Source organism: Gobio gobio, assembly GCF_949357685.1.
Source record: "Gobio gobio genome assembly, chromosome: 10".
NCBI classification, from domain to species: domain Eukaryota; kingdom Metazoa; phylum Chordata; class Actinopteri; order Cypriniformes; family Gobionidae; genus Gobio; species Gobio gobio.
In genome coordinates this window covers 6,481,653-6,509,568 of record NC_137116.1, presented here as the reverse complement: position 1 = coordinate 6,509,568, position 27,916 = coordinate 6,481,653, and the positions used below count along the sequence as shown (strand labels likewise).

At 37.7% G+C, this 27,916-nt stretch overlaps 2 protein-coding genes across 3 annotated transcripts in view; one reads left to right on the top strand and one right to left on the bottom strand.

Moving 5' to 3' along the window:
• vps13a (vacuolar protein sorting 13 homolog A) overlaps window positions 1-7,351 on the top strand; it is a 115,832-nt gene extending 108,481 nt beyond the window's left edge. For both annotated transcript variants that reach the window (XM_079827174.1, XM_079827173.1), the window contains 3 exons: window positions 894-1,017; window positions 2,524-2,598; window positions 6,091-7,351. In XM_079827174.1, the coding sequence (XP_079683300.1) occupies window positions 894-1,017; window positions 2,524-2,598; window positions 6,091-6,138 (247 nt within the window). In that variant the 3' untranslated portion in view covers window positions 6,139-7,351. The remainder of the gene's footprint in view (window positions 1-893; window positions 1,018-2,523; window positions 2,599-6,090) is intronic.
• gna14a (guanine nucleotide binding protein (G protein), alpha 14a) lies at window positions 7,115-27,809 on the bottom strand. Its single transcript, XM_079827175.1, has 7 exons — window positions 27,395-27,809; window positions 18,227-18,411; window positions 12,955-13,109; window positions 12,430-12,558; window positions 9,836-9,965; window positions 9,600-9,753; window positions 7,115-7,827 (listed from the first exon to the last, which is right to left on the bottom strand). The coding sequence occupies exons 1-7, from the start codon at window positions 27,513-27,515 to the stop codon at window positions 7,637-7,639; spliced, it is 1,065 nt and encodes a 354-aa protein (XP_079683301.1). The 5' UTR covers window positions 27,516-27,809; the 3' UTR covers window positions 7,115-7,636.
• Window positions 27,810-27,916: the final 107 nt, after the last annotated feature.

Genomic DNA, 27,916 nt, shown 5'->3' with positions numbered 1-27,916 from the left:
CATCGACAGATGTCATTCTGACTAATCGGTGGATCTCTACTTCATACCTTTTGAGTGGTCCTTTTAAAAATCTAGAGCCTTCTTGTAAACACACTGAGCTCGGTCCAAATCACATTCACAGTTCAGTTCATTAAAGGAGTGGTGTATATCTTAAATAATAGTTTAGGCAATGCAAACCTTTGAATCCAACTATTATGCACAGTGCCTCAATGTGCAAGTTAAAGGGATAGTTCACCCAAAAATGAAAATCGTAAAATCATAATCATGAAGGTCATAAAGGCATCATGCAATGAAACGAGCAGTTTAATCCAACATGATCTCTGTATATGATTCACATATAAACACACATACACACAAGCTTCTGTGTTTACCATGTGATGCGTTCTGTGTATGTCTGTTTATTCGTGAATAAATTCAATTGAATCTGTTTATCGTATAAAGTAATCATCTCTGTTCACAAGACTTGGATTAAACTGTTCGATTCATATGGATTCATTTTACGACTTCCTTCTAACGACAAATCTTCTAAGTTTTGGTTTCCTGGACAGAAATCTCTCAGCTTTCATTTAAATTTAATTTGTGTATTGCTCATACTCGGGGTCAGGAATCTCAACAAACACCTAACCCCAACTATTAAACATAGGCACTTTATCATATCCCCATACTGTATATTAAACATAGATGCATAAACTTTTCCCACATTGTACCAAATCATGTGTCATTTTGAGGATTATGAACAATACAGCGAATATAATCAAACACCCAGAACATAGCACACATTTTCTACTGACAGTGTACAAATGCATGTAGTTGTATGATTATAAATGTGTGTTCTGTCCTATTGGATCAAGTTTACCTCTCCTTATACTGTCTGTGTGATTTGACTCTTGCAGAGGAATATTTTTCGTGACTAAGGGCACGTTTGGGCAGCTGACGTGTGAGTGGCAGTATCTCTTTGATGAGTTTACAAAAGCACCCATGATCGTGGAGGACAGGAGACTGCGGATAGAAGCTAAGGTACATTAGCATACACACAGCTTAGCACTGAAAAAACAAAATGGATGCCTCAGATTTGCTCGTCCTTCTGGTGAAATTTTCTGTTAAAAAAAAAATGTAAATGTAAATATAAATAATAATAATAATAATAATAATAATTTTAGTCTACTTTTGCCAACTAGTTCTAGGTTTTTGGCCCGATCGGAGCCAGACCAGTGCAGCAAGATTCTCTGGAATCTGATTGTCAATAGTTATAAAAAAACAAGTTTCAATTTCGGTTCACGGTCCCTAAGGGCCACCAAAACGTTCGAAGTGGGAGGGAGCCACTTTTACTAAAATGGCTATAACTCGTGAACTGAACAAGATATTTTAACTAAACTTGGGATAGACAGTATGTGTATAAGCTTAATCTGAGGTCACATGAAAAAAATTGTGACGATTGGCCACTTGGTGGCGCTATAACAGGAAAAAAATACGAAAATGGCTATAACCACATGACCGTTAGTCCGATTGACTTGAAAATTGGCATGCAGTGTCTTTGTCCAAGGTGCTGTATCTGTCTATAAGTACACTGGCTGCCAATGAAATTTGAGCTTCTATTAGATGAGTATTAACAGAGGCCTATCGGCACAATGCCCTGAAGGAGCCTTAGGCAATTTTGGAGCCAGTGCTTTTCACCGGAGTCACTTTCTTAGACTCCTGAATCCTTGCAGAGTCCGATACCAGACATTCCAAGTTTTACCTTATGGTTTGTGCAACGATGTGATTTCAGGACATTTGAAAACATAGGTTGATAGCTAAACAATAATGCCCAAATGTCAAAATTTTGATAGGAAGTGGCAAAAAATCCAATCAATGTCGCCCATGGGTCATTTAATTGTGTGTCTATAAATTCAAAACAAAATAAGATATTTACACCAAATTTGGCACACGTATGTATGGGCACACTCTGAGGACACCAAGAGGTGGCACAATAACTGTCAAAAAAACCTTTAAAAAACATATTTTTCCTTAGTAAATTGTCTGTATTGGCTGTAAATGGTATTTATGATCTAAGTGGTAACATGCTTGCTAAATAAAACATGATATATTATGAGCATATGTGCTTAAAGGCCTTAAAGCGCTTGAACCCTGATAATTGCTGCTCGCAGCTGTATTTTACTTAATAATTGTCCCTGGTCTTATTGTGCACGTTATTTTATAGTGTGCACTTACTATAATAACCAGGTACTAACCCTGAACCCAATCCTAAACATAACCATAACCCATATTAATCCCAAGTAGTTGACTTGTATTACTCAGTACTTTCTGTGTAAGTACACTTACATAATAGTTCAACACTACCTCTGAAAGGGTTTTTCTTTTCTGATGATGTAAGCATGGGCAAGTAGGCGGGGTCAAAGCGTTAACCACAGTATTAACCAAAGAATTAACCAATAATATCATAGCCTGACATGTTTGATGCAATTGAAATGTCTCTCAAACAAGGAGATGGAAACATAATTTATCTTGTTCTGATTTTCACAGGAGAGAGTCAAGTCAGTGTTTCATGCCAAAGAGTTTGGGAAGATCATCAATTTCAAAACCCCAGAACTAGCAAAGGTATCGTTGCACATTTTTGCTGTGGAAGTTTGTTCATGAACTGTTATCTTAGCATTTCATAACAAAGGGCACAATAGACCTTAATCAAGGTAGCGGCATAGACAGGAATGGATACGAGGCTATAGAATACAGTGCTATCAGTGGATTGTACTGTTGTTTAACAGCACACTATACTGCCAAAAGTATTGACTCCAAATCATTGAATTCAGGTGTTCCAATTACTTCCATTGCCACGGGAAGTCAAGTAAATTCAAGCACTAGGCATGCAGGCGCTTCTACAAACATTTGTGAAAGAATGGGTCGCTCTCAAGAGCTTTGATCTCATTTAAGGTCGTACAAAGTTCAAAACATTATAAATGGTACAACAAAAGTCTTATTGGTTATTTTAAGAGGTCTTAAATTCGGGGACGGAAAACAGGAATTGTGATGCAGCCTAATGTGATTATTAAACCTCAAGAGGTAATGATTTTATTAAACCTCTGGTGCTTTTCATGTGGCGGTCAAAAATGACAGAATTATTTATTTATTTTTACTCTGCGCTGTGACGGTCGTCCATGAGAACTGATCCGATTTCAGCTTCACTGGAGACGCACGATCAACAAACTTTAAACCCTCCATTTCAAACTATGCTTCCCTATATTTAGTTGCCCACTGTCATATTCATGTCATTTTCACTATGCTGTAAATAATTAAAGGGGTGATGAATTGAGAAATCAACTTTCCTTTGAGCCTTTGGTATGTAAAAGTTAATCGTGATATTAGAATATGCTGTAGGTTTCAGAACTGAAAACGTCCTAGACGTTAGTCAAAGAAAAGCTTTTATAGACACCAGGCCCAGAAAACGAGAGATCTCAGAATATGTCGACCACTGACGTCATAGAATGCAGAAGCACCGCCTCAAGCCCGCCCACCGACTCGTGGAGCTAAACGGGTCGCGCTACCGAGCAATAATGAACATGCCGGTTCAAGCTCACGTACGTAAGACATTGCGCGTTTGTTCGCTTCAATTCACCGCAGAATCGATTGTAAACAAGATACAGGTTGAGACTGGATTTGCAGACATATTGAGATTAAAACACAATGCTGTGCCTTCTATAGGCTATTGGATCCGACAAACATGTTTTTATATGTGTTAGTCTTGCATTGTTTGCAGATCGGTTGATATCTATTGATTACATACCTTAGCACGCGGTCACAGGCTGGAGAAGGTGTTATTGGTTCATTCGTGATCAGACTCGGACTTGTAACGCCAGTGCTCGCAAAGCCCAACGTCCCGGGGCAATGTGTTTTTCAGACGGGCTATCACCGGCCTGCCGACGGGCTGTAGTGAAATAACATTCCTTTCTTGCGCACGTGTGTGTGTGTGTGTGTGTACAGTTCGTGGTTATATTCACTGATGATCGGGCCAAGTAATACAAAAATAACATTCCAATCAATCGCGGGTGGATGAGAGATGAATCATTGTGTTTTTTTGATAAAGATTTTTTGCGAGTCCTGTGAGCGTTTCCGCACACGCTTTCAAAATAATTTCCACATGTACAGAGGGTAGCTGAAGCTCATTAAATATGCAAATCTTATCCAATCCTAGCCGTGGGCGTTTACTTTCAAGTCTTCAGTGCGGCACGCCCATCAAAAAATCAATTTCAGAGAGCCTCAAAACCAGGGCAGAAAATAGCCTATTGCTTATTCATTATGATGTTTTTAAATGTTAAACCCACACGAACGTCATAAGTTGAACTCAGACAACAGTATAAAAAAATTTAAAAAGCAAGTTCATGACACCTTTTAAGCAATTCGTGTTACCTTGTCTTTATTTGAAAAAATATGATTCCCAGTGCGCACAAACTTACAGATTAGCCTGCTGAGTGCCCTGTTGCTTACACTGTTTACTTCCTTAACAATTTCTTTATTTGTGAAAAATATTACAATTACTGAATCAAGACGTTGCCATCTAAAGTAAGTCTTTTTTATTTAGATATTTATTTTTTAATACATTTTCAAAAGGTTTATTTCTGATTTCTAATTAATTAAAATAAATATAAAGTATATACATTATACATGTATGTCGGCTTTACATCAGCCACGCTGCTCTCTAATGCTGCGTTCACACCAAACGCGAATAGAGCGTCTGGCGCGAGTGATTTCCATGTTAATTCAATGGAAAGGCGCGTTGACGTGCGTCTGGAGGTCTTGCGAGAGGTGCTTTTGTGCATTCACGCGCTTGAAGCGAATTCGCGTCTGACGGCCGAGTTGAAAAATTTGAACTTTGCCGTCAATTCGCTCCGCGTTAACCAATCAGGAGCCTGCTTGCTGCTGTCACGTGGTAAAGTGACGTGATGAGAAACCATGCATCATTTAAAAATACTACTATTGTGTCACAAAATGTAGTTTTAAGACTTTTTCAGGTGAGAATGTAGTTGTTTAAAGCTCAAATCTGTGGTTTATTTATAAAGAAATCTTGTGTTTTTGGAGTTGTGAGATCCAGGCGATCACCGGGCACTCAGCGCTCATTAACCCCGGCGAGAGCAGCCCTTCCTCGGCTAGTCCTTCTGACGTTTGCCGCTGGCTCTAATGTCCTGTAGTGGTTCGTCTTGTGTGGATCTAACGGGCGATCTTTGCTCTCATGAATCTATCATTTGTTGTCTGCCAAATCGTTTTGACTGAGAGCAAAGAGAAGTTTCATAACTTAACTTTTTAAGGATATTTAAATATACATGCAGTGAAGATAATGTAGGAGTTGCCTGGACCACATTTGTGTGGCTATTAATGTTTAATATATATTTTTAATGAAAATGAAAAGAGCCAGAGTGGTGTTTTATGACACATTTCTCCTGGAGCGCCTTGAATGCGTGTCTATTTCACTTCAAACGCGTGTCCAATACGCCGCGGACCCGCGAATGCATTCAAAATGTTCACGCGTCAAACTAGACGCCGTAGATGCGATTTTGACGCTCTATTCGCGTTTGGTGTGAACGCAGCATTAGATATCTGCTAGTTATGATCCATTTATTCTTTTTGAGCATGGACCTGAAAATGAAATTAAGTCGTAAATCTTGAATGTTTTGGAGCATTAAGAGACTTAAATTTGGTCTTTTTAAAGATGACACAAAAAGTTTTAAAAAGTGGACTTGAAAAAAGTATTATCTTTTACATGTATAATGAGAAATGCACAAAAATACTATTTTCAATTTTTATAGGAAATATATATTTTACAAAATACGTTTTACTGTAAAACTGTGAGAAAATCAGAGCCATCGATCTAAACAAGCTGTGTTTCAAACCTGACGTTGACGTCTCAAAAAAAGAGCCTTCAGTAAGATTTTGTTTGGCCGCAGTACCAAGCGCTTCCACTAGATGAAATTCAAAAAAGACCCAGAAGGTACACAGGGGTTAAAGGGCTGTATTTTTTCCTCAAACGTTTTGTTTTGACACGCATATGATTTTAAATGTTTGTATCCATGCATTAATTTCAATGATTTCTGTCGTCCTCAGTGGGTTCTTTCCAAGCTGGAAGATGCCAGGGAGAGTCTGCCGAAGTAACGACAGGTGAAGCTGCCGTGTGCCTTTTCTGCTGCTTTTGCAGTGTGCCAATTTAAACGAAACCCACAATGCAACAGTCCTTCGCTAACCCACTCCGGTCATGACTGTTAGACTGTGCCCTTGTGTGTTCGGATTACATGACATTGTATTTTCTGTCCTCACCCACTCAATCTGAGCCCGTCTGTCCTTTACAATGTGCCTCGACATGCAGTTCAGCGACTCGAACCACGTGCAGACGTCTCTTATCAAAAGACACACTAAAGTGTACATTAAGGTGTCGTTTTATAAATGTATTCATAAAGACCAATGCACTGTATGTATATTATGGGGAGCTTGTGTGGAATTGAAACAAAAGTGACCAGGAATTTATGAAAACGGTAATCTCGGGAGAGCTGGGATATTTTTTTAATATGTGGCTTTGCATGAAACGTTATTTTGATCCTCAGTGTCTATTTAATTGATTCTACAGCTCGAGTACTGACACACTTGTAACATAACACAAATATGCAACCTGTAATATTTAGGTTTTGTCCATTTACTTAATGTCATCTCGAAACGCTATTTATTGACCCTGATGTCACCAAGGCCTGTGGGCGACCTGTAAATGATCTAAGCCAATAGGCAAACAGGCGGCCTTTCTATCATCTTTCCAATAGTTAATGCAGTCCTTTTAATGTTAATATAATAAAGTTTACAGCAATAAACAGTGGGAAGTTGATGGGATGCATCAAGTTTCCGGGCGGCTCAAATAATTATGATTTCTGGGACAAAATGTGCATCTTTTACACTAGAATCTGCATACTTGCATTATTGATTTTTAATAGGAAATGCATGATGTTAGGAAAGTAAAACTGAGAATTGTGAATGCGATATCATGTTGACTTTAAAGGCATGACATTGTCATTTTTAATCGATTATGCACATTTAATAAATGTTTTTTTTATTTTATTGGAATTGTAATGAGAAACAACACAATATATGTATATCCTTGTTTAATAAATATTATCAAAGCAGATAAAGACATTACAGTTTAAAGGCACTTCAGGTATTCATTACAGCGGACTGAGGTAAAATAAAGAATTCAACTATGAGTTCAGTGGCTGTGTTTTATGGATTATGCATGTTAAGATGAGAAATGTCAAATTTGACACCAAATAAATGCTAGTTTACACATAATAAAATAACATCATATCTTTCATTTCTACAAATGACCAATCGTGATTGTGTTAAAATGACTACATTAAGGCAATAATTTTCTTTACGTTAACATGTAAACGTTCCCCTCTACTCTGGCTTTAAAAGCTCTTACACAAGTAGTTTTCAAGACTTTGATCTATTTTATAAAGAACAAAGTGACAGCATCTGTTATCCATCTATTAGACGACCTAAACAGGACTGGAATCGGTGGATTAAGGCTTGTTTTCAGGAATCCACATCAATTCTCCTTATATACGTCCTTATGTTAAGATAAAGTGACAGCTACATCTACTGATTGACTTTAAACCAGGTTGAACTCTTTGAGATTGTGTCTCAGGATGGTGTCTTTGACAGCGGCGAAGATCAGCCGGATGTTCTCGGTGTCGGTGGCACAAGTGAAGTGAGAGTAGATGGTTTTGTCTTTGTCTTCGTTTTCGTCCTGGTACATCTTCAGGATAAATTCCTGGGCTGACTTTGTATCACCTTGGGGGCCTGAAAAAAGACAATAATCGGTTGGTCGATGATGTCATGCTTGGGTTTTGGTCCTATCTATTAATGTATTTAAAAATACACTTAACTGACTTGCATATAACACCTTTTCTGTGACGAGCATGTTTTTTTATATCCAAATTAAAATGGATTTTTATATATTTTGGTGTCAAAGTTGAACGTCTCAGGGTGGTTAAAGGCCAAAAGTCATAAAAATCCTCATTAAAAGAATATAACTCTTCAAATTATATTAAAACATTTTCAAAAGATAAAATACATTTTAGGAACTATATATATATTAGTGCGGTCAAATCACATCTAACATAAAAGTGTGTGTTTATATTGTATTTGTATATTTTATATATATACACTATATTGCCAAAAGTTTTGGGACGTCTGCCTTTACATGCACATGAACTTTAATGACATCCCATTCTTAATCCGTCGGGTTTGATATGGAGTTGGTCCACCCTTTGCTGCTATAACAGCTTCAACTCTTCAGGGAAGGCTTTCCACATGGTTTAGGAGTGTGTTTATGGACATTTTTGACCATTCTTCTAGAAGCGCATTTGTGAGGTCAGGCACTGATGTTGGACGAGAAGGCCTGGCTCGCAGTCTCCGCTCTAATTCATCCCAAAGGTGTTCTATCATGTTGAGGTCAGGACTCTGTGCAGGCCAGTCAAGTTCCTCCATACCAAACACGCTCATCCATGTCTTTATGGACCGACCCTTTGTGCGCTGGTGTGCAGTCATGTTGGAACAAGAAGGGGTCATCCCCAAACTGTTCCCACTAAGTTGGGAGCATGAAATTGTCCAAAATGTCTTGGTGTGGTGAAGCATTAAGAGTTCATTTCACTGGAACTAAGGGGTCAAGCCCAACCCCAGGAAAAAAACCCCAAACCATAATCCCTCCTCCACCAAACTTTACACTTGGCACAACACAGTCAGGCAATTACCGTTCTCCTGGCAACCGCCAAACCCAGACTCATCCATCGGATTGCCAGAAAGAGAAGCGTGATTTGTCACTCCAGAGAACACGTCTCCACTGCTCTAGGGTCCAGTGGTGGCGTGCTTTACCCCACAGCATCCCACGCTGTGCATTGCACTTCGTGATGTAAGGCTTGGATGCAGCTGCTCGGCCATGGAAACCGATTCCATGAAGCTCTCTACGCACTGTTCTTGAGCTGATCTGAAGAACACACGAGTTTGGAGGTCTGTAGCTATTGGCTCTGCAGAAAGTTGGTGACTTCTGCACACTGTGCGCCTCAGCATGCGCTGACCCCGCTCTGTGATTTTACGTGGCCTACCACATCGTGCTGTTTTTCCCAATTGTTTCCACTTTGTTATAATACCACTAACAGTTGACCGTGGAAATATTGCAGTTTATCTTGTATCTTTTATCAGTTTATCTTTTATCAACAAAATGGCTGATTGGACATGATGTCATTCGAGCAATCACAAGAGGCACCTTGGCTGCGTCTGAAATCACATACTTCCCTAATATATAGTTGGTGAAAAACAGTATGGGACAAAAGTATGTCTAAATTTACAGTGTAGGCAAAAAGTACCCGGACGACCTACTACTACCTGTGAGATTTTGAAGTGAGCATACAATGGACACTTTACTATCCCATGAGTCCACGGTGAATGGTAGGTCACATGTTAAGGACAGCATTTATATATGAATAAGGATTACATTTTTAGCGCTCGCTTGTTGAAAATAAATTTCGTACACAGCTCTTGTCTCACCAGTAAACCTGCTATCAAAGACTCGCCTGTGAAATCTGGGAAGTAGGTGGCCAGGTGAGAGTGACCAATCTTCTCCTTCAGGATGTCTGTCTTATTGAGAAAGAGAATCACAGACGACGACTGGAACCAAGGATAAGTGATGATGGTTTTAAACAAAGCTTTACTCTCCTCCATGCGATTCTGGGACACAAAAAAACAAACCCGGTCAGCTGACGTCAGAGAGAACAGGGCTGAAAGCAGCCAAACTCAAATCGAACCTGACCTCGTTGTCGCATTCAGCGAGGACCTGATCGTACTCGCTCAGCGCCACCAGGAAGATGATGGAGGTGACGTTCTCAAAACAGTGAATCCACTTCCTGCGCTCAGATCTCTGACCCCCGACATCCACCATCCTGATGAGATCAGCATTTGAGCCGTTAAACATGACAAAGACAAAGCTGCTCAGCTATTACATAAATATGCAAGGCAGAAGGCCAAAGAGGTTCCCTCTGGACATTTTAACAGGTTTTATTATTTTATTAATATTTGAAAATCTTTTGTCCAGCAAATTAAAATCAGAGTGTCTATTTACACTAAGTGCAGATAGCCCACCTTATTGGCAGAGGTTATTTACTCTAACTCCGCCCACTGACGTCTGATTGGGCCAGACAAAAAAGGGATGGGAAAAGGGATTAGAGTGAGTTCTGAAAACCTTCAGCCATACGCCTTACCCCTACACTGATAATACTGTTGGCAATCCAGTGTCTTCTGTAATTTTGTCAGGCCCAATCAGATGTCAGTGGGCGGAGTTAGTGTAAATAGCCTCTGCCAACAAGGCAGACTATTTGCACTCAGTGTTATACTCATGAATTAAAATCATGTGATGCAATCAGACAAATCACAGCGCTTGCGGTCCACGTAGAATTGACGCGTTGTTACATTTTGGAGAGGTGTGCGTCAGGGTACGTCGTAGGCTATGCGTGCAACACACAGCCTACAACGTAGCTACGGCGTACACTCGACACAGAAGTATAAATTGGGCTTAAACATTTTGATTATACTTTCACTTTAGAATGAGCACCAAGTTGGGAGTAAATTGCTTGAATGGTGTGTTTAATATTATCCTTAATGAAAAACACAAAAATAGAACAGTACAATGACAAACTCGCTTAAATGGGCGCTTTTACATTTAGCTTTGAAACTGAATCTTCCGCCGTAGATATTATTATAGCTATTGGTCAGTTCAGTTTTTAATTGTAGCGTCTGTTCTCTAACTGAACGAAATCATTTTTAGTACTATAAAACAATCAAAATGATATTGATACGACTGTTTATAATTTCATACAGCTATATCTATAACGAAAAAACATTTACAAGTCTTGACGTCATATCCGGGAGATAAGTCAGTAAATTCGAGTAAAATCACAGGCTTGCTTATCCCGTGCGAATGCGCCACGCAAAATTCAGATGTGGGGGAGTAATTTCTAAATCACACGAGGTCCCCAGATAATACTAATCCCGTGCGAATAGGGCTTAAGGGACATATTTAGTAACAGCTTGCACCAGCACAAACCCTCTTGTGGCATTAAAAACTACTGTCAGGATTTTCTAAAGACACGCAGCGAAAAACTAGCGCTTAAAAGGCATGGACAGGGTTATTTTTGCAGCTGATCTTATTCCATATGCATTTGTAGGAGTGTCCCTTTCAGACGCAGTATTTATGTGAGGAGAGTCTTTAAATTAATCACACAAGATGATTTACTAAGGTTTGCGCTCGTCAATTTACTTGTGTTTGTGTATGGGATGATTTTAGACTCAAAATGATTAATAAATGCACACACAATTATCCATGAACTTTGTAAATGTTGCAGACATGTTTTACTATCCACAAACAAATGCCTTTTAACTTGTGTGTGCAAAATATAGAATTACATGAATGTGCCGCGATTTGTACAAATAGAGACATAGTTGTGAATACAAAACTTCGGTTTTGTATTAATGTAGGTCAGAATTTGTGCACGCAACGAGTAAGATGTGCATTTGTGGATCCGGTGACGCGCATTCATTCATTGACTCGTTTGTGAGTCGATCCTATTTGATTCATTTGGATTTTGAGACTTTCATTTCGCCGGTTTGGCCTTGCACGATCCACACACACAGCTGTCTAAAAAAAGCTGCTGCCACTAGATGGCGGTATCTGCCAAAACAGACACTGCGAGCGTTATTCTGCCTATAAGACGCATTATGTGTCCTTGTTATAAAGACGAGGAAAACGCTTAACAGTAGGCTAACGTTAAAAAGGTATTAATAACGCATAGGCTACTTTCTATAGGCAAGCAGATTAAATCAGGTTATGAACACAACATTGTTCATCACAACATCTTTCTCCCATAGAAAACCATTATAAAATTCTTAATATGCAATATAGCGCATGTTCAATTAAGTATAGCCTACTTTTAATATCACCGTTTTGAACAACATCTAGGAAACCCATTAAAAACATGTCTTCAACATTTATCAAGTTCATGGATAATTGTGTGTGCATTTATTTATCATTTTGAGTCTAAAATCATCCCATATTTGTGCCACTATTTACCGCCCCAAAACAAGCATGTCATAAACCAGACGCTAATGGGTAAATTGTGTTGGTCATTATGGAAATGATCCGTCTGTGTTCTTTCATTTTCGTGTCAGTAGATCACTGTCCACTCCCATGCACGCTTTTATGGGATTGCGCTCTTGCGTTCATTTGCCCTGTTTAGTAAATCCGGCTCTTAGTGTTGTGGAATTTGATCAATTTGTTTGTACAGCTAAATTAATTTTCCTGTGTGTGCTGATGCATGGCAAAACATTGATGCGGTATATTAGGATTGTTACCTGAAGATGACGTTCTCCAGATCGAACGGATACTCGATGATACCTGTGGTGGGAACCCTGGCTCTCAGAATATCCTGCTCTGTGGGAATGTACGCCGCATCTGAAATCCGATCTATATCACTCAGGTAGCTGTTATGGGATGAAACAAATACTGTGGTCAAGTCATGGCCAGAGCTGATAAAATAGGTTTTACGGTTGTTGTGAGGAGTTTTACATCACAATGCCACACACAAACATTCTGGATATTTAGAGAAACGCAGATGATTCGATTAAACACACTTCTGATACTGTACACATGTAAAGCACTTCATTAAACATTTAAAGTACTTGAATAAAACTCTAAATTTCTAAATTTCAACTAGCAAATAGCATAATTTCTTTTATTTCCATAAGTATACTACAAAAGTCTACTTTTTTTAACAAGTGTCTGCAGAGTTTCCAGTAACATATATATGACCACGTCACAAACATATGTCAAAAACACAGAGATTATAGTTTTAATCGGTGCAAAATTACAAGACTGACTATTTGGCAGAGTCAGTTAGCTGGTACTCTCGACGGCGGTCGTAGCATTCCTGAATCCCAGTGTCATTCCATAGACAACGGATGGCGTTCACTTGGGCCTCGTCCAAACTCATGATCTTATCCACCTCAACATCATTCACCAGCGTACCATGAGCCTGTAGAGACAAGCACAGCCAGTCAGAGTTCACCACCCACTCCCCAGGGGACCAATGAGAGTGTGCGGTCAAGAAACCGAATGGAAAACAGCCAATTAATGTGAGTTCAAGTGGAGCAGAGCATATAAACAGGAAGGAAGGAAGGAAACAAACAGATGAATATAAAAAAGCATGATTATGAAGTTCAACAAAACTACATTTTGACACATTATCAAATACGCAATGACCAAAATTAATTCCAGATGTTTCTAAGCCAAGATACATATGTTGAGAAGCAAAACTGCATTAGATAATAGATAGTGAGTGTTGTACATTATCTTGGATACACACATATATTTTGTCTTGTTTTATTAGCAGATTTTTAGGGGTCCGGGCAGTGAAGATTGTGAGCATTATATTTCAGATTTAAAAACTTTTCGAGATTTAGCAGGAGGGTGTCTGATCCATTCAACACAAGGCGGGGCGATAAGACGAAATTTATATTTTAGTGGTTATCCATGTTCAATTTATATATATATATATATAAAACACATTTTGAATTTTCTGGAAAAAAAGATAATTCTGTCATCATTTGCTCAACCTCATGACATTACAAATTGCATTCTAAATCTTGTATGACTTCTATAGAACACAAAATAAAATATTGGAGTATCTATTTACACTAAGTGCAAATACACTAACACTTACACTAACTCCGCTCACTGACATCTGATTGGGCCAGACAAAACTACAGAAGACGCTGGATTGCTAGTATTATTAGTGTAGGGATAAGGCGTGTGGCTGAAAGTTTTTATGCAAATCAACCCGAATTTGAATCCGCCCGTCACATCAGACCGGAAAGACATTTATTTTCAATAAAAATGAAGAAAATATTTGAAAAGTGTCTAACGTGTTCAATAATAAAGTGTTTAGGGTTATGTGAAGGAAGGGCTTTATTGTCTCAACAAGGCAGCATGCATTTAATATTTTTAATAAATATCCTCCTGGGACCCACGAATAGACTTTTGTCCACTGTAGTGGACATTATATTTTAGTGAATATCTCTGACATCATACATGTCACATGTCACAGTCTGGATGTCCTGTAAAGAGCACATTCGGGGCTTTGCAGAGATACCAATGTTTGGAGGTTTCACCAGGACAACAACAACTTCTTGGTCTTTAAAAATGGCTGACATTAATGTTTAGCACTCGTATGGAAATATGATAAAAAAAAATGTAATTATAGTTTAAATTGGATTCATTTTCAAATTGTTTGTTATAAATCAACATCTCAGGAAAATGTTAAGGGGGTTTCTAATCAAAATATGACTTTCTGTTACAGAACGGCATTGGTTTCATAAATGTCCACTGTAGTGGACGCCAGGATTTAAAGCATGTTTATCAGGCATTTGGAGACATAACAAGTGAATAGGGAAAGAAATTACATATCAATATTCCTATGAAATATTAGATATTATGAAAATTTTGCCAATTATTACTCCCATTATTACACTTATTTTTTCATTACATTTTGCACCAAGAACACAATATGCAAATTAGATGCAGTGTATAGATACATTGTATTGAATCATTCATGAAACTTTCGTAAATATACGAGCAAATTTAGGCTTGTATATTTGCGTGTAAAATGGACCTTTACGAAAACTCTCCTCCAGATTAGTGATGTTCGGTTCTTGAACGAATCGTTCTTTAGAGCCGGTGTCATGAGAAATCGTGTCCTCCTGTGAAATAGTGTCCGCTTAGGACCCAACATGGTAATGCCTGATCAAAATTGGAGCAATAACATGCCTAACATATTGTAAATTATTTCAATAAAAGATAAACTAAGTAATAATACCAATACAAAATCATAACATAGTAATGTCCCTATAATGTAAATAATAAAGGATAAAAAAAAAACAATAATATACTGAACAGGTACAACTTTTTTGATTGTATAAACATTAAAGCGGGGCTTTTAAAATGTAGGGTAAGTGCAACCGTGGTGTATAAACTAAGCTAATCGGGTAGCTGTATGCTATGCTAGAATGTACGCTAAAAACATTACAACTTATAGCTACGGTTATATACTAGTATATGAAACATATGCTTTACAAGACGTTAAGGACTATTTTAACACAATTTAAACGACAAAAATCGAAACGTGATTTTGTAAGAATTGTAATCAGGCTGTGAACAGATTACCTATTAAAAGTTCTTTTAGCCAATAGGATCGCTCTGGGGTCCTAAGCGGACACTATTTCACAGTAGGACACGATTTCTCATGACACCGGTTCTCAGCAAGTAACCGGTTGAGCTGGTTCATTAATCGAACTGAATCGAACTTTAGTTCCTTGTTGATGACGCAAGGCGCAAAAGCCGAAGTAGCACGTTCTTTCAAAAAAGAACCAAAAGAGCCGGTTCAAACATCTGTCGAAGTTTGCAGAGGATTACCGAGGATGATTGAGTTGGCGACGCAAGTCTGAGGCACGTAGGCTACTGGAAATATGCTTATTATGACTACTGTTATTAAATAACATTTTATTAAAACCTGCAAAAACCTTTATGTTGATTGTTTTAAATACATTTTACTGTAGTTTATTGTGCATGCAGATTATATTTTAAGTTGTTAGGCGAAATGTATAAGTTTATTCTTTCTATATATAGGCTACTTTAGACATGTAACATATCCGCGTTTGTTGATCAGTGCCTGTCATGTGTACTCTAGTTGCGCAATTTTCAGTCGAATCCGACATGAAAGATAATTGAATTAACTCTGAACACAAACAACATTAACTTAATTGAACGAAAGGCAATAATCAGCAAATGCACTCACGCAAATAAATTTATTCAATTGTTGCAATATGCATTGACACGGATTATTTATTTGAATGTTTCCTTGATATAACATGACATTGAGAAATGCATAATGACATCATTGCATGATGACGTCAGGAACCTATGAATCGGCTTTTTGAACCTGTTCATTGATCCGAACTGTCCGAAAAGAACTGGTTCGCGGAAATGAAGTACTACTCCAGATTCAAAAAGGCTTCGTATACCACGGATTCAGTAGTTGAACATGTGTATATTAATGTACTGCTCATTCATAATGCTCATAATTACGTTCATAATTAGCATAATCCCCGCCCACGGGTTACAACTACGCAAATTACGTCTCCAGGAGCGCTGTGAAATCTTCTGGACTCCCTTCTCAGGTTCGGCTCCAGTATATTTCATAAATACTAAAAAACTAATTGGCCATATGCCTAGCAATAAATGTTCAATTGTCGTGTGTTGACCGTGTGAACAACAATGATAAACACAACCAAACACGCTCTCAAATGAGGACGAACAGAGAATGCGTGAGAACTCAGGGTTTAAATTGACAGGGCAAACAAAGGAACTAATGAGGTGATGAAGGAACACACGTAGAACCGAATGACTAATCAATTCGGTCATGAGTAGATCATGAGTAAAACACAAAGCAAATTGGGAAACGTAGTGAAAACAAAACAACGCAGGTCACACATGTAACAGCAAAAACCAGCAACATTAACTTCTCCATCGTCGTTGTACAAATAGGATGATTGGTCGGTATTGTATTTGTCCTGCCCCTCCTCCACTGTGATTGGACAGCTGAGTAAAAAGTGACAGTGACGAGTGCAGCGTTTTACCGAAAGTCGAACAGTTTAAAAAAGAAAGAAAAAAAAAGACTGGGCAAATCAACTGAAATATTATTATTGTACATAGTGCATCAAAATGCAATGTCATCCGTTTGCCTAAATTAGAACACAAAACGTCCAAACGTTTTACGCGTGGTAGGGAGCAGGTGTAAATTTCTTCAGTACCAACTAACATTTTGAAAATATTAACATTTTCGTGAATGCAAAAATGTATGTCAGAACGGCTTTACAAACGATTCACACATTCGTTCTGCTCGGGTTTCATGAATGAGGCTCTATGTTATTATTGCATACCGTTTTATGTACAACAACTCTGAGGTGCAAATAGTATCCACCACTATTTATAAGTATAAATAGCGTCTAACTACTATTTACACTTATTGCAAAGAAAATACTAGTATTTTTTGATAGTGTAAATAGCACTCTTTTCACTTGGTGCAAATAGCCGCTGCCATAGAATAGTTTGAAGAATAATTCAACTGTTTTGTCCAGACAATGAAAGTCAGTAGGGTCCAAAACAACACTGGACTCTGTTGAATCTTCTTTTTTTTATCCTATTTTTGTTCCACTTAAAGGAACACTCTATTTAAAAAAAAAAAAAGGCTAATTTTCCAGCTCCGCTAGAGTTAAACAATTGAGTTTTACCATTTTTTAATCCATTCAGCCGATCTCCGGATCTGTCGGTAGAACTTTTAGCATAGCTTAGCATAGATCATTGAATCTGATTAGACCGTTAGCATCTAGTTCAAAAATGACCAAAGAGTTTTGATATTTTTCCTATTTGAAACTTGACTCTTCTGTAAGACACTGTATACTAAGACAGACGGAAAATGAAAAGTTGCAATTTTCTAGACCGATATAACTAGGAACTACTAGTTCTCATTCCTGCGTAATAATCAAGGAACTTTGCTGCTGTACCATGGGTGCAGCGGAGCAATAATATTACGCTGCACCTGAAAATAATCGTGCAAGCAGGTTGTCACGTTGGTTATGTTGACGGAAGTTAGCCTATTTTCAGGCGCTGCGAAATATCATTGCAAAAATATCAAAAATCTTTGGTCATTTTTTTGAGCGAGATGCTAACGGTCTAATTAGATTTAATGATCTATGCTAAGCTATGCTAAAAGTTCTACCGCCAGACCCGGAGATCGGCTGAATGGATTCGAAAACGGTAAAAATCAACTGTTTAACTCTAGGGGAGTTGGAAAATGAGCCTATTTTCAAAAAAAGTGGCATGTTCCTTTAAGAAAGAAAGTCGTACAGTTTTGGAGCAACATGAGGGTGAGTAAATGATGACTGATAAATTAATTTTAATTTAAATTTTTGGGTGAACTATCCCTTTAACACTTGGGATGTGTCGACATCAGGACGGCAAAAACTGATCAAGAAAGTTTAAAATGTAGCATAAATTTCTATCTACACTTTGCAGATTTGTGTCTGTGTGCGGTACCTGGTTGTCTGAATTGCCATAAGCGATCTTGAGCATGTCCATAGCTCGGACCATGGACTGCATGGCGCTGATCATGTTCTGATGGATGAGCTTAATGAAGCCCTTCTTATCTTCATCAGTATAACCCGAGCCATGAATGATCCTCATCTGTTTAATGAAAGTACTCTTGCCACTCTCGCCTGTGCCTGCAAAAGAGAAAAGACAAATAAGTCCTTTAGTTTCTGCAACTGAATTACCATGTTTTTGGACAAACTACTATGGTAAAATGGCATGTAAATGTAAATGGCCGCTTTCTGTTCTAATCAACACTGATTCACAACTACTCATACAAAAAATTTAGAATGAAAATAAGCACTTTTATTCAGCAAGGACAAAATAGATTGAAAAAGTGACAGTAGAACGTTTACAATGCTACAAAAAAACATTGATAATAATCATAGATGTTTTTTGAGCATCAAATCATCATGTTATACTGATTTCTGAAGGGTCATGTGACACTGAAGACTGGAGTAATGATGCTGAAAATTCAGCTTTGATCAAAGGATTAAATTACATTTTACTATATATTCACATAGAAAACAGTTATTTTAAATTGTAATAATATTTCACAGTTTTTACTGAATTTCTGATCAAATAAATGCAGCCTTGGCGAGCAGAAGATACATCAGTCAAAAAACTGACCTCAAAACCTTTGAAGTGTATGTTGGTCAGCCCATTTTGAAATTATTAGCATCACTTGATAACTGATATCAGTATCAACAATGCCACACCAATTCCAGAATCCATGAATTATTATAGACCATTATAATAATTGAACTTCAATACATTCTTTCATAAATGAACAACAAATGACTTTGGTTTTGTGTCTTTGATACAAATGCTTGGGTGAATCTGGCCGCTTCTCATTTGTATATTTGAGATGAACAAAAGGTAAATCTGTTTAGTGTTTGGCTACTGTAGCGACAAGACTGAGATGATTATGTTCGACAGACTGGATGTGCCAGAGTTGTGTTTATATTCTCCAGCTGCTGTGTCTTTACTCAGGACAGCTGTAAGATGTAAAGGGCTGAGGATCATTTCAAATGCTGAGGAGAGGGGAATATATACGTGCAGCCGGGTTTTTACCGTTAACTAAAGCTAAAACCATAAAAAAGGTAACTTAGAATAAAATGCGTTAAGTGTTGTAATCTAAAATAATAAAAGTGAAAACAGATTTTTTTTTAAATATAACAAAAACAAATAGTATATCAATGATAACGCATGCTAATTAATGCATGATAAACTCCCAACCAGCCAGACACAGCAACACTGGCTCAACCAATGGTGTGAGTTGGGGGCGTGGCTATTTGTTTTTCCAACCAATGGAAGATAGTGATGTGTTATGCAAGTCTTTTTTGGTGAAATTACAAAGTCTAGATTTAAAAAAGAACCTGTTTTGGGCTCTACTAGAATTGGTTTTCATGCTTGTACATTATTTTCCCAATATTCTCTATTGTTGCAGCTCCTCTTTTCCCAGTAACGTCTGTCAGTCTGTCTATATTGCCTGTCAGAAACGCTGTGGGGTGTGTTTCCGGTACAACGACGTAACTCACTGCTTAACTACCAGAGTACAATGCATCGTTGAAGAAATCAACTAGACACGACTGTTTCCGGAAACCGTATTGTCGCAAATTTGTTGCAACCACATTGGTCAATGATGTCATGTAGGTGGTGGAATTAATAACTGCTTTTAATGAATCAGTTTGAGATCGAATTAATGTTAGATTTTTTGCTATAAATGACGGATATGGCATCTGAAGACTAATTCTCATTTTTTTATTTTGCTTTATTTCCAGATTCAATCATAATTATGCGCACCCTTCAAAAATGGTTCTTTAAATCTCTTGACAAACTAAAAGATATTTGTATGTATTTGAAATAAAAGATATACGGTGCGTCCCAATTTGCATACTATCCGTCCTAAATAGTATTCAAAATTAATTAGATAATTAGAATTAGTATGTCCCAAATCGTAGTATGTTAAAATGAGTATTCCAACGATTCCCGGATGGTCTATTTCCAGTTAGAATTGGAAGTGCTGATCGACGCACACTCTAACGGCTGATATTGCCCACAACCCATTGCAAGTTGGACGAGGAATCGCTTAGAACTACAAACACGGATTAAAAAAAGTGTTAAAAAACTACAAACATGGCAGATGTGCAAAGGTTAAATAGAGAGGTTTTTGGTAAAGGGGCTGGAGTGATCAATTATCAGTATTTAACCTGACGAAAATATATTAATTCAATGTTATCCACATTGAACGCGGTGATAGATTGCACTGAATGTCAGCTTGCTCATTTTGCTCAAGATAAGGATTTATTAAGTCCACGTCCTGCAAACAGGAAACTGTGCTTCTAACCACACAACTTTGCGATGCTGGAACGATGGTTTCGGGAAACACCGACTGATAGAACTATGCTGGACTTGCGACCATAGTCTCTGTGAGCCCCTCCTTTTGAAAAGCACAATGTGCTCTGATTGGTCAGCTGGACCAGTGTGTTGTGATTGGTCAACTGCTTTGAACCTGTTTGGGAAATGTTCCACCCCTCACCATAACCGTGAAACTACTAACTAGGGCTGGGACAATAAATCAATGCATCGCGATTTGTGGGTCGATTCTGAGATTTTCGGTATGCATCGCAATTCTCTCTCTAATCGATTCTGAGCTCAGTTTTTAACGGCACATGGCACTCTAGGCTAGTTTTTAACCACGCGCTCAAATGCTCACGAAGAATAGTGCTTGTGCGTCAGGCTGTGTGTGAGAGGAGTTCACGTAAGTGGTTAAATGTACTTGCACCTCCGAATGCTTTTATGACATGAAATTAATGTAAACACAGCCCACTGCAAACACCCTTGTAATCTGCTTCAACCTTTTCGAACTTCATGAAAGATTATTTTATGGAAGATTCAAGCAGTGTGTGCAAGGAATTTGAAGCAAGCAGAGTACGGCTATTTCTAAAGCGCGCTGCGTCATCTGCTGATAAAAGCTAAGCTCAGAATCGATTGGAGAGAGAATCGCGATGCATACTGAAAATCTCAAAATCGATCCAGATTCGTTTATTGTCCCAGCACTACTACTAACTAACTCAACTAGGCCCCGCCCCTTTATTCTGCGTATGGTTTATTTAAATGAGAAATATTGTGATGTGTTGGGTCCCGGAAGAAAACTCAAGACTACAATGGAGGCGTTTCAGGGAGTTCAGAAACAGTGACACTGATATAGCAACATTACGTTACACACTAAAGAAAGATGAACATGTAAAAAAGTATATATGTAATATACTTATAATAAATATACACCGATCAGGCATAACATTATGACCATGAAGTGAATAACACTGATTATCTCTTCATCATGGCACCTGTTAGTGGGCGGGATATATTAGGCAGCAAGTGAACATTGGCCGCAGACCAGTCAGGATGCCCATGCTGACCCCTGTCCACCGCCGAAAGCGCCAACAGTGGGCACATGAGCATCAGAATTGGACCACGGAGCAATGGAAGAAGGTCTGGATGTACCAGGATGCACTATGGGAAGAAGGCAAGCCGGCGGAGGCAGTGTGATGCTTTGGGCAATGTTCTGCTGGGAAACCTTGGGTCCTGCCATCCATGTGGTTGTTACTTTGACACGTACCACCTACCTAAGCATTGTTGCAGACCATGTACACCCTTTCATGGAAACGGTATTCCCTGGTGGCTGTGGCTCTTTCAGCAGGATAATGCACCCTGCCACAAAGCAAAAATGGTTCAGGAATGATTTGAGGAGCACAACAAAGAGTTTGAGGTGTTGACTTGGCCTCCAAATTCCCAAAATCTCAATCCAACCGAGCATCTGTGGGATGTGCTGAACAAACAAATCCGATCCATGGAGGCCCCACCTCGCAACTTACAGGACTTAAAGGATCTGTTGCCAACATCTTGGTGCCAGATACCACAGCACGCCTTCAGGGGTCTAGTGGAGTCCATGCCTCAATGGGTCAGGGCTGTTTCGGCAGCAAAAGCGGGACCAACACAATATTAGGAAGATGGTCATAATGTTATGCCTGATAGGTGTATATATATATACACACCAATATATGAAATGATACCCGGCAGACAGAAAAGACAGAGGAGTGATAGATAGAGACGGAGATTTGGGGTGTATGTGTTTCAGTGAGTTTTGTTTAAAGTGCCGTGTGGCAGAATATCTGTCTTGTCCTCGGCCAATAAACAGTCCCTGAGTGGAGTGAGAGTCTCACACTAAAACCATTCTTCAGGCAAACGTCATGTGTTCAACTTCACTGGACACTCACTATTTGATGTTGGGGTTTTTTGGGTTTTTTACTAAATAAAGACTCGAAATATATAGTGTATGTATATTCCCAGGTCAGATTTAGGCTAAATGGAGACTTCTTTGGGTGATTTACCGACTTAAAAGACAAAGACACTTAGCAGAGCATGAACTCTCTAATGCCTTACACACACACATTAATGCTTTCTGCAGTCTGACAATGAAGCGTGTGTTTTCTACTGGAGGTGCACAACAGACCGGCTGGCCCCTGATGTTTGACACTTTTACAGCTGTCTGAGAGAAGTTCACTTTCTGGACGGCGAGCGCTTGTGTTACAGCGCCAGTGTAATGAGTGTATCAATCAGACAGTACTTAGACGCATTACGTAAAACTCAGTGCTCACTTGTATTTCTTTCCGTTTTGCCAGCTTCGTTACACATATTTCTTCAAAGATGATTACAAGTTTTTAGAGCAAAAATACATTGTGATTTATTTACCATTTAACAGAAACTTGTGGCCGAAACCTATCCACCTTATTATTTGCCTGAAATATGGGTGTAACTTCCGCTGTAAACAATCAGTGAAAGGCTCGCTCTAATACACTTTTTTAAACTGGGTACAATGAGATAACATCATTCTACTCACCCTTCAACCATCGAAGTCTAAAAGGACATTTAAAAGTGTAAATGCATCAACAAGGTACTTCCAAAAAAAACATACATAACCCCAAAAGCTCGATTCTTTCCACAGCAATAACGGATGGGTTAAATATCAATGTTCATTAAAAAGGGATTTCAAATTTGAGATGAAAATCTCTTCCGTGAGCCGTTCTCCATTCAGCCATCCTCCACTTTGCATGAATTAGCATCTTGAGAAAGTCGTAGCGACATTGCGATGCTTTACACAAATGAAAATGAGCGGATTTGAATAAGTTCACTTCGAAACCATGAGTCCTGAGATTTATCGCCTTTATAATAATGTTCAATTGAAAAGGGCAGACATGCATTTCAACATGACGTCTATAGGGAGGTTTACAATTTAGGTTATTAGAGATTATGTTTTTGAAACCTTGATTGTAATAATAATAAGTAAGCATAGGGGTCACAGCCAAAAGTCATGTTGTTCACTTTCACATGTAGAATTGATAAAATAATTATTAATAAAAACAGGTCAACAGTTTGAAATATTAAAAAAAAATTACATTAGTCTCACTAAGGCTGCATTAATTTGATCAAAAATACAGTAAAAACAGTAATATTGTAAAATATTACGACAATTTCTTACAGTTTTTGCTGCTTAATATTTCGGTAGAAAGCATGATAAAAGTTTGGGGTAATCAAGACAAAAAAATAAAGAAATTAATAAATTTATTCAACAAGGATGCAATAAATTGATGCATTTATAAAACAAAAGATGTCTATATCAAATAAATGCTGTTATTTTGAGTTTTCTATTTATCAAAGAATCCTGAAAAAATGTTTTATGGTTTTTCACCAAAAAAATATAAAAATAATACAAAAAAATCTGGTTTCAACATTGATAATAATAAGAATCATTATTAATAATTGAGTACCAATAATAATTAATAATAGCTGAGCAGCATATTAGAATAATTTCTGAATGATCATGTGACACTGAAGACTGGAGTAATGATGCTGAAAATCACAGGAATAAATTAAATGTTTAAAATGTATTCACATAGAAAACAAGTTATTTTAAATTGAAATAATATTTCACAATATTACTGCTTTTACTGTATATTTAATCAAATAAATGCCTTTTCCGATCCAAACTAGCTAATTGTGTACGTACACTAACGTTTTTGGAAAGTAGTAGTATCTGACAAATATTCTCATATTACTGTACTGTCATAACCCTTTCTAATAAAATGTTTATAAAGGCTGCGGCCCAATTGTATTGTACAGGTCACACCTGAACGTACTTGACTTTTTGTACACAAAACACACACAGACACTCACATGAAAGCACAATGCAAATGTGTTGTTTTACATATTGTATAACACATCGTCATACAATAGACTCATGTTTGACATCTAAAGAAAATGCATTGCTCGCCAGTTACAGTTAAAAGAGTGTGTTGTAAACGTGATGATTATTTTGACCTTTCTGTTGGGTCTGTCCCGAGGGCCGAGCTCTTAATGTGGTCAGTGTAATAATGAATCTACAGGGACTGATTCAGTTCACACACCCTGCACAGGTGCGTAGGTCCGCTGTTACAATTATAAATGACACTCAAGCCACACACACATGCACACATATGACAAAGCAAACGCCATTTCTCTGTGTTATAGTGACTGTAAATGAGCTCAGGCAGAAGGTTGTTGAGGGAGTGCTGTTGAAGAAAGTTTATTTAGAGTTCACTGCAGGTTCTGTTTTGCATGCTTTTGCATAGCAAGAACAGAGACAGTGGCCGTGCGGCCAGGAACTGCTGTATAAAACGGTGCCACAGCAGCTAAAACCACACATACATCTCTTTCTATAGACCAGCACAGACCCGCCAGAACATCATTTGGTGGATGTACTCCCATGTTAAAAATAAACTTAAGTGCAAACTGAATGTAATGTTTTCTGACACTTAATTGCAAAACTTATTATAGTTTAAATTCATATTAAATTAGTTGAACTCAAGAGTGTTTTTTGACCCACTTACTTAGGCTACATATGTATATGTAATTTCATAATTACTTCTATTGTCTTCGAAATATGGCGCTGAATGCACTGACAAGCATTTATGGTAAAACTAAATGTAAAACTAAAATATGCATATCTGTAACTTGTATGGGTAACACTCTATTACAGTGTCTGTTACATCTAGTTACTATAATGTGTGCATAATTACACGCAACTAACCCTAAACCTGACCTATAGTAAGTACATGTAGTTAATTATTATTACTCAGTAGTTAAATGTATAATTACACTGTAACAATAACACCTTAAAATAAAGTGTAACCCTTGTATGTCATGCATTTGTAATGGTAAAGTTGCAGCTTAGTTCGTTCAAAATATGGGTTACACTTTATTTTAAGGTGTCATTGTTGCAGTGTAATTATATATTTAAGTACTGATTAATAATAATTAACTGCATGCACTTACTATAGGATTAGGGTTGGGTTGAGGGTTATTTGCATGTAATTATGCATAATTGACTGTTATTACTATGGCAAGTACATGTAACATATGTAACAAGGACAGTGTAAAATAAAGTGATACCAAAATATATTAACTTTCAATGTAATATTGAATAACACTAAATGTAATATTGAACTATTCTACTATGAAATATTTTTAAAACATAATTATTTAAAATGTACTTTAAAGTTAAACTTTACTACAAAATGCTGTTTTAAAAGCGTACTTGGTTACACTATTTTAAGGTGTCCGTGTTACAGCGTAATTATACAATTAAGTACTATTATTAATATTATTAATATTAATTACATGTACTTACTATCGGGTAAGGGTAGAATTAGGGTTAGTTGCATGTAACTATGCATAATTGACTACAGTAACTACATGTAAACGTGTAACAGCTTTAAGTACACTTAAGCCGCCTTTTATTTGGGAAATATTACATTATCTGCAAGTACTTTTTTAATATAATTCCAATAGGTTTGATGTAGGGTTAGTTGCATGTAATTATGCATCATTTATAGTTATAACTACAGTAACTACATGCAATGTGTGTAACAAGGACACTAAAATAAAGTGTTACCATAGTTACAGTGTAAATATACAATTAAGTACTAAGTACATGTACTTACTATATATATAATTAGGGTTATGGTTAAGGTTTGGTTGAGGGTTAGTTGCATGTAATTATGTATAATTGACTGTTATTACTATAGTAACTATATGTAAGTTGTGCAACAGGGACGCTGTAAAATAAAGTGTTACCATAGTCATGAAAGTGTGCTCTCTTTAAGTACACTTAATTAGCCTTTTATTTTGGTAATATTATATTATATGCAAGTACAGGTTTTTTCATATAGGCTACTTCCAAGGTTTGGTGCGCTTCAGTCATTTTTGACTGAAAAATTAATTTAACTTTTTTTTTTAGAATGTTTTACTTCATCGGAATGGTACGAAACTTGGTAAAGGTTTTTGCACTTGCTGTGTGACACACACTCACACAAATTCATGGACATGTCCAAAAATGTTCTCATTGGAAATGAATGGGAAACGAATTTCATCTAGTGGAAGCGTTTGGTACTGCGCCCAAACAAAATTGTACTCATTTTTTGAGATATCAACTTTGGAACACAGTTTGTTTAGATTTGTGGCGATTTTTTTAGAGTAAAACGAGTAAAAATATAGCTATACTTCATATAAAAAATATTTATTTTTGTGCATTTTTCATACTAATAAACGTAACTTTATTTTTTTTTCAATATCACTGTTTAAAACTTTTTTCACTTCAGAAATAATCTGCCAAGTGTCGTCTTTAAAAAGAGACCAAATTTCAAGTATCATAATGCTCCAAAACATTCAAGATTTACGTCAGTTTAAGTTGGAAATGTCAGGTCCATGCTCAAAAAGTGAATAAATGGATTAACTACTGCATAAATATAATTTAGTATCATAATTTTTTTTATAAAAAACATTATCGAACTAAAATATTGCAAGCTACAATTCATTGAAATAAAAAAAATCGTTTTTGACGGGCACGCGAGCAGCACACAGGAGTTACGCGCGCTTCCTTTTCACAAAATCTCCCCTCACGTAAACACAGGTGTCCTAACAGAGTAACTATATATGTCTATCTATCAGTAACACGTCTTCTTTTCATGACATTTTTCCACATTGTCCTGCTAGTAGCCTACAGGCAGGTCTCACCCAGCAGCAGCAGCTTGAGTTCTCTCCGGGAGTCTTTCTTGTCCTTCCTCAGTTGTTTGTCTATCTCCTGATTGATCCTCTGCCGCTCCTTCTCCTCCGCAGACATGCAGCATCCAGCCATGATCCCGATCTTCAGCACACTATAGCACAGCTTCGGTTAGATCTATTTGTTTCTCCTTTGCTCCACACCACAGTCTGAGAGTTCATGAATGGGCTCCTCCTTTAAAAGTCCAGTGAACATAATCTCCAACTATTTAGCAGAACTTATGTCTGGATGTCCGTGGCAGCAGAAGCGCTCTTTTATCAGTCCCGATGAAGGAATGGCAGAGCTGGACAGAGACGCACGCGACAGCTACAGGACGCGCTCAGAGGAACGTGCGCGCGAACTGATTCTGCTCTCCTTCCTCGTGACAGTGATGATGATGATGGGCATCTGTTGTCTGCTGTCACTCACACAGGGTGGGGCATCCTGGTGGCCTGATACCCATCACCTGCACCAATGGGGAAGTAGGATGCCCCTGT